This window comes from Aristolochia californica, unplaced genomic scaffold, assembly GCF_029961685.1.
Source record: "Aristolochia californica isolate CCGP_79_NKW_82.1479 unplaced genomic scaffold, dmAriCali1.0.hap1 SCAF_2, whole genome shotgun sequence".
Classification (NCBI taxonomy): domain Eukaryota; kingdom Viridiplantae; phylum Streptophyta; class Magnoliopsida; order Piperales; family Aristolochiaceae; genus Aristolochia; species Aristolochia californica.
The window spans coordinates 6,455,937-6,462,088 of record NW_027181881.1 but is presented as its reverse complement, the minus strand read 5'-3'; the positions used below and the strand labels follow the sequence as shown (position 1 = coordinate 6,462,088).

Sequence of the window (6,152 nt, the reverse complement as noted above, 5' to 3'; positions counted from 1 at the left end):
TCTGTTGAGTCTTATGTCAATGAGTCAATTGACCAAAAGATTGAATTGTTCTAATACTTTTTTTTCTATCTCATTGTGAGTTTCAAGACATCAAGACAAAACAGGTGATTGGTGACGGCCATGACAAATGAGGTTTTTACTAAATAGACTCTACTACATTAACAACAATAACAACAACCATAATAGAATAGGTTTCCCAATGACAAAAAAAAAAAGGTTTAATCATCCCTTATAAGCAAATTTAAAAAGTTTAGTTCATTATTTTCATTTGATTTCACAATTGTCATGCTTTTTCTCTTTCATGTCCATCCAATTGGGGTAGGTCTTGTTGGATGGTCTTCTTTGCAAACCTTCTCTCCTCACTCTTTGTTTTTTTCTTTCATTTAGCTTGTCATCCAATCATATGGGCAAATAGACCTTAATAGTAGTTTTTCCTCTCTTGTCCAATCAAACGATAGTCAGTGATTTCTTTCTTTGTTGATTTGGCCAATTGGACAAGACAGGGATAAGGGAATAGAGAGGAGATTGTTTAGGAATATGAAAACAAGTCAAGGTCAAGGCATAGCTTCGCAAACCAGGTAGAGACAAGATTGAGAGAAAAGGGAAGGTAGGGATAAGGTTGATTTTTCATCCTCATTCGAGTTTTTTCTGGCATTGATTTTCAGGGTTAAAGTCAGGTTTGAAAAACTTGATACCAACCCAACCCATGCCCACCCAGAGGGAGGAGCCAGAAGGAAGGAAGAGGGGCCGTAGCCAGAGAGAAAGCATCAAGCATATCTTAGTGACATTTTAAAGGACAATTAGTAAAACAATTTACCATGTCACATAGCAAAACTCCACTGATATGCTCTATTTCTCAAAGTTTTGGGAGGGTTAAAAAACAAAGGCTTTGACGAGCCAAGCTAATTCTTTTCCTTTGTTTTTGCACTGGACGCATCAAAACAAATGAACAATGCTCTAAAAACCATCAACAATCATCACAATATGACAGTGTCGTATCATGCTACAACCAAACATGCAAGCTTCTCAAGTAACTTTCTGATTATTGAGATTTGAGAGTTTCGTTTTCATAGCAAATATTATTTACACGATAAGCAACAGCCAAAAGTGCCAGCCATCAGGTATCATACCTACCTTAAAAGCAGCAAGGTTAGATTTTACCAGGCAATTGGCACGCTTGTGGATGCTTAGCTCCATGACGCCCTTTGAAGTTTAAAAGTGCTAATTACAAGTGTTGTCCACTGGGAGACCCCAGGAGAAACTGTAAACTTAATGGGACCGGGAAAGTTCTACACAACTGAAATGAAAATGCTCCGTACAGTCGAGCAAAGAAACAGATGTAATGTGCTCGATTCCCATTTCATCGGCATTTAACATTGGTCCTGCCAGTAGAAATACTCCAATAGTTAGTCAACGAATAAGTACTTAGAACTACCTGCCCATGTAAGAGGTGCGTGTAAGAACTAAAAGCTAACAAATTTGTGCAGAGCAACCACATCATAATCCTTCCAATGCTCACACTAACGATCCAGTGTTAAGGTTGCCATTCGTTGGTACTTTCTCTTATCAATTCTAAATTCTAATATAGTTTATCTAGTGTATTACCAAACAAACAGAGAATACAATGTTTTTACGTGTATTACCAAACAAACAGAGAATAAAATGTTTTTATGTGTATTACCCAACTGAAAGAAGACAGAATAAATTAATATATTCTCAACTGCCTAGTCCCAAAAATCTAATTTATAGATGACAGTATATATAAAACTAGTTGATTTTCCAGTAACAAAGTACTAAGTTAATTCATTGTCTATATTAATATGACATTAACCAAAATGAAGCAACAGTGAGAAAGAGATGTGCCTCTTCCAACTGTAGTACCAATAAAAAGAAGCCGAAAAAGATAAAACAATAAATACTAACACTTCATGGATGCTACACGGCATTGACAAAAGAAAAACAATTCCAATAAAACTTAGAAAAACTAACATTAATGATTTCTTATTAGTTTGAAATTAGAAAATGGAAGTTCATGAAATGCCCAAACTATCTCAGCATGATCTCAAGCAAGACAAAGGTAAAGGATCAAATTTTGCATGGGAAGAAATGAGCAGAACAGTAATTACCTTAGTGGTCCCAACATGACCTTCTGAAATAGTCGCAAGAGAGCTAGAAGCATGGATAAATCTGTTGGAAGTCATCTGCGAAGCTGTTCCACTCCCAGTTATGTTTGGGTTACTGGCAAGGTGTTCTTGTTCAAACTCCCCACCATGTGAGGATTCTGAATCCCCTTCATCTCTAGAGGAAGAAGAGCTTAAGCTTACAGTTCTCTTGAAAGCAGGATCTAGGCGCTCAATTATTTGGGTAACACCTGCTGTAACCTCACGACGAACTTCTTTGCTGAGCTCCTTAACTGAATTGTTGTGTGCCATAAGTTTCTCCTTCAAACCTTTTGTGCTTTTTGAGATGGACTCCTTGTATCTGTTGCAGATCAAGTTACAAACTGAATTGTTCAAATTAACAATAAGCTCCAGATGAGAAAAGAAATCTATTTACCTGGAAGAGGCTGCAGATAATTTACTCTTTAAAGACTCAGAAAATGAGAGTAACTCTGAAGTTCTTGATCTTTGTGGACTGTCTGGCGGTGTTGCAAGAAGTCTGGATAACAAGGATAAGATAGAGTTGTTGGCCATGGTTTGTTCCAGAAACATCTAAAAACCAGGCCAACAGTAAAAGAATCTACAAACCCAAATTTTCTGAGAGACATGTTTCATCTAGAGTTCACATCATTAAACATCATGATTTGAGTGTTATTTTAGGCATAAGGACAACAAACAAGAAGCATTGAGATTTCTTCGATGCTAGACATATGTTGGCACTAATGCCTAGGTGGTGATGGAAGGAATCAACCAGCTGAAGGTTCAGATATCCTCATGCCTGAGTCATCATGCTGATTTATGTGATTGGTCTTGAGTCCTCTATTTGCTACTTCTCACGTAATACAATGTTAAGGAAAGAAGACATGTATATAACAAACCTCTCTATAGCAAAATTACACACACCATTAAGAAAAGGGGGCACATATCACATAAAGATACAACCCATCTGGATACATCCTTAGTGAAATTATACAGTCCAAATGATTGGAAAGACAGAAGAGGCAAAAAAAACTTATTATCCATTGGTTGTCGTACCTGGGGCAAAAAGGAGTCTGACTGCTTCCAGCAACATCAGCTCCAAGATTGACATGAGATGAAGGTCCTGATACTTGAGACTGCTCAGCCACAGCCCCAGGTAACAGGGCTAATAGAGAATCATCTCCAGCTGATGGAGAATTTTCACTATCAATGTTTCTCTGTACTTCTTGCATGTAAAAATGATTTGAGGGTGCAGAGAAGACAAACAATTGTGCTTCGTCCAATCTAGAAGTTCTATGTCTGCTCCTCCGCCGAATATGATGCACTCCATCTGGCGCAGCAGCTGCAAGATGTTGCAGGATACGCTCATCAAAATCAGCATCTGAGTATTGTTGCACCTGGCATTCATTTTTGAAGATACATAAGGAAATGTATAATCACAATGGAAGAAAATAAGTTTGAATTGAGAGGACAACAAACATGGGGAAAATCAGAGTCTTCTAGATGTAGGCGACGTAGCGTAGATGCATTTGAAGTTCTCTGTCTTGAGCGTTTTTCAATCTCGACTGCTGCAAGAAGCTCTTGGCTACCGGTAGCAACCATGAATGCATTTGATCGAAACAAGCAAAGCAAGAAGCATAACCAACAAAAGATAAGTATACAAGTATCATGAATACTGAAAGATAAGGAAAAAAGGAATAAGCTTAGTTAGAATAGAAGACATACTTTGTGGCTATTATAGATAACTTGAAGCTGTAAACATTCTTTAGGAGGAAAAAATGGTACCTTACAGGATCCTTCAAGACAACAGTCTGCCAACAAATTGGGCACTCTTTACTTCTTTGAGACCTGGGGGATGTATTCTGGACATAGTTAGAAATGAGCATCAAACAGATGCGACAGGAACTAACAATAACGAGAGACTCAGATCAGATTACATCATGCAAAACCAGAATACCACAGTAATTAAGCCTACCAGTCAAGGATGCACTGAAGATGGTACTCATGTCTGCAGCTAGTAACCTGACACAACCAATCAATCCAAAAGCCCATCAATAGGCAGACTAACAGTTAAAAATATTAAATGGTAAAGAGCGTGCATAGACTATCTATATTCACATAGAACAAAATCAAACTCATCACGCACTATGTATTGATCAATTATTTTTATCTAACGCTGTGAAGATTCTGCATCATTTGTCTCATTATTGAAAACTACTGAACAGATTTAAAAATCAGTAACCAATTCATAAAAAAAATGGCACGAATATGGGTGATCCAAGTGTATTGGACTGAGTGAAGACTTCTCGATTTCCTTCTTCCTGCATAAATAACAGCTCTGATCCCTCCAAGTTAGCGGGTATCAGTAGTGATGAAAACAGAGTAACAGTAGACGAAAATTATTATTTCGACAAGAATTGAGGATATGGCCTCTCAACAAACTCTCATTGAACCGAAGCTATAAACTATTCAAGTTCTAATGCAAGCCAGTAATCATCTATGTCTCAGTTCATTTCTTGCACAGAAACAAAAAAAAAAAAATTCTTCTTAGTTATCATTTTTTTATCAGTTAAGCTCGACTTCCAAGCTGAAGATCAACACAAAACTAAATCAGATACTGTGGATCAAAGCCAAGCAATCTCCTTCCACTGTAGGGAATACAAAACACACAGTACGAAACATGAAAACAATCAAGGACACGAACAAGGATTGAATAATCCTACAGTGGAGGGATCATCTGAGGAGAAGGGTTCCAGACAAATACTGCAGACGTCTTCACCGGCATCTTCAGAAGAGGTTAACTCAGTCTTCGCCGATGAACTGAAATCTGCCATATCCCCAAGCAAAATGGTGAAAATCAGATAGAAGAGGCGATAAAGAAGAAGAAACCCTAGCGAAGAGTGAGGATCAGTAGCGGTCAAAAAAGCGGTTGTATACTAATCAGAAGTCGAAGTGAGAGAGAGAGAGAGTGTGGAGAAATTGGTAGCACATTGGGAGGAGAAATGAGCAGAAAGTGCAGAAAAACCGATTCATACGGCAGGAAAAATAGGACCGAATCACTACCGCCAAATTCTCCGAGGAAATTTTTCAATTTTTTTATTAGATAGTCCGAAAATAATAATTTATTCTTCTGAGGTTCTCTCGTTTAATTAACTTGAGCCGTCCTGAACAGTTGAGACAGCAGAGTGAACACGATGCAGTGTTCAGAGTTCTCCGAGTCGGACGGGGACGATTGAGCTAAGCAAAAGAGAGTCATTTTTCACAAAAATGGTGAAAACCACCCACAATTTGCATATTTATTATAAAACCCCAACCGAATTGGTCGGTTGAATCGGGTTAAATTAGAACCGGTCCTTGTCTGAGTTACGAGTTTGTAAAACCTAGAGAAAGGAGTTAGGTCCTGTGAGGAACAAACCTAAAGATGAGTGGAATATGTTTGCTACTAAGTTTTTACTCATTTTTTTAAATCTAACTAAACACTTTTATATAAATTAATATAAAAAATTAATTTCATAATCAAAGTATAGGCATAAACAATCAACCTCATAATGAATACATAGAGATTTATAGTAGTTGACACTCTTCTTCGCAGATTTTAAATCTACTCTCAAGGTGTTTGCACCTCAAAGGTAATTCACTATGTTTGGGTTTTCAACGTCACCTATAACAAATAACTATAAAGGTCAATTATAATGATACACATTTTGGGACTTACACTAATTAATTGACCACAACACGCAACTTACAATAACACACTCTCACATAGATTTACAAAAGAAAATTAGGCACATAACCAACACCCATAGGAATTTTCTAGCAGCAAACTAGGTAGTTTGGCCTACACCCACAAAGATTTACAAACAATTATCCAGATACATCGAGCTAGACCCATTGCCTACACAAGGACTTATAGCAACAACCCTGAATGGAATGCAACAACCAACCGAGTAGCATTGCTCACACCCACAAAAAGGGCAACAACTAATCCTTAACTACAAAGGTTTCTCCTCACAA

General features: G+C 37.5%; 1 protein-coding gene across 2 annotated transcripts; it reads right to left on the bottom strand.

Annotated features, from left to right (window-relative positions):
* Nucleotides 1–1,051: 1,051 nt before the first annotated feature.
* LOC137956728 (E3 ubiquitin-protein ligase RHF1A-like) lies at nt 1,052–5,229 on the bottom strand. 2 transcript variants are annotated; one of them, XM_068804322.1, is made up of 8 exons: nt 4,862–5,229; nt 4,114–4,160; nt 3,924–3,986; nt 3,618–3,723; nt 3,195–3,535; nt 2,557–2,658; nt 2,127–2,481; nt 1,052–1,382 (listed from the first exon to the last, which is right to left on the bottom strand). In XM_068804322.1, exons 1-8 carry the CDS (start codon nt 4,970–4,972, stop codon nt 1,371–1,373), a joined length of 1,137 nt encoding a protein of 378 aa, XP_068660423.1. In that variant the 5' UTR covers nt 4,973–5,229; the 3' UTR covers nt 1,052–1,370. The 2 variants fall into 2 exon arrangements, with proteins under 2 accessions (XP_068660423.1, XP_068660424.1); XM_068804323.1 differs by having other exon boundaries at nt 4,903–5,229.
* Nucleotides 5,230–6,152: the final 923 nt, after the last annotated feature.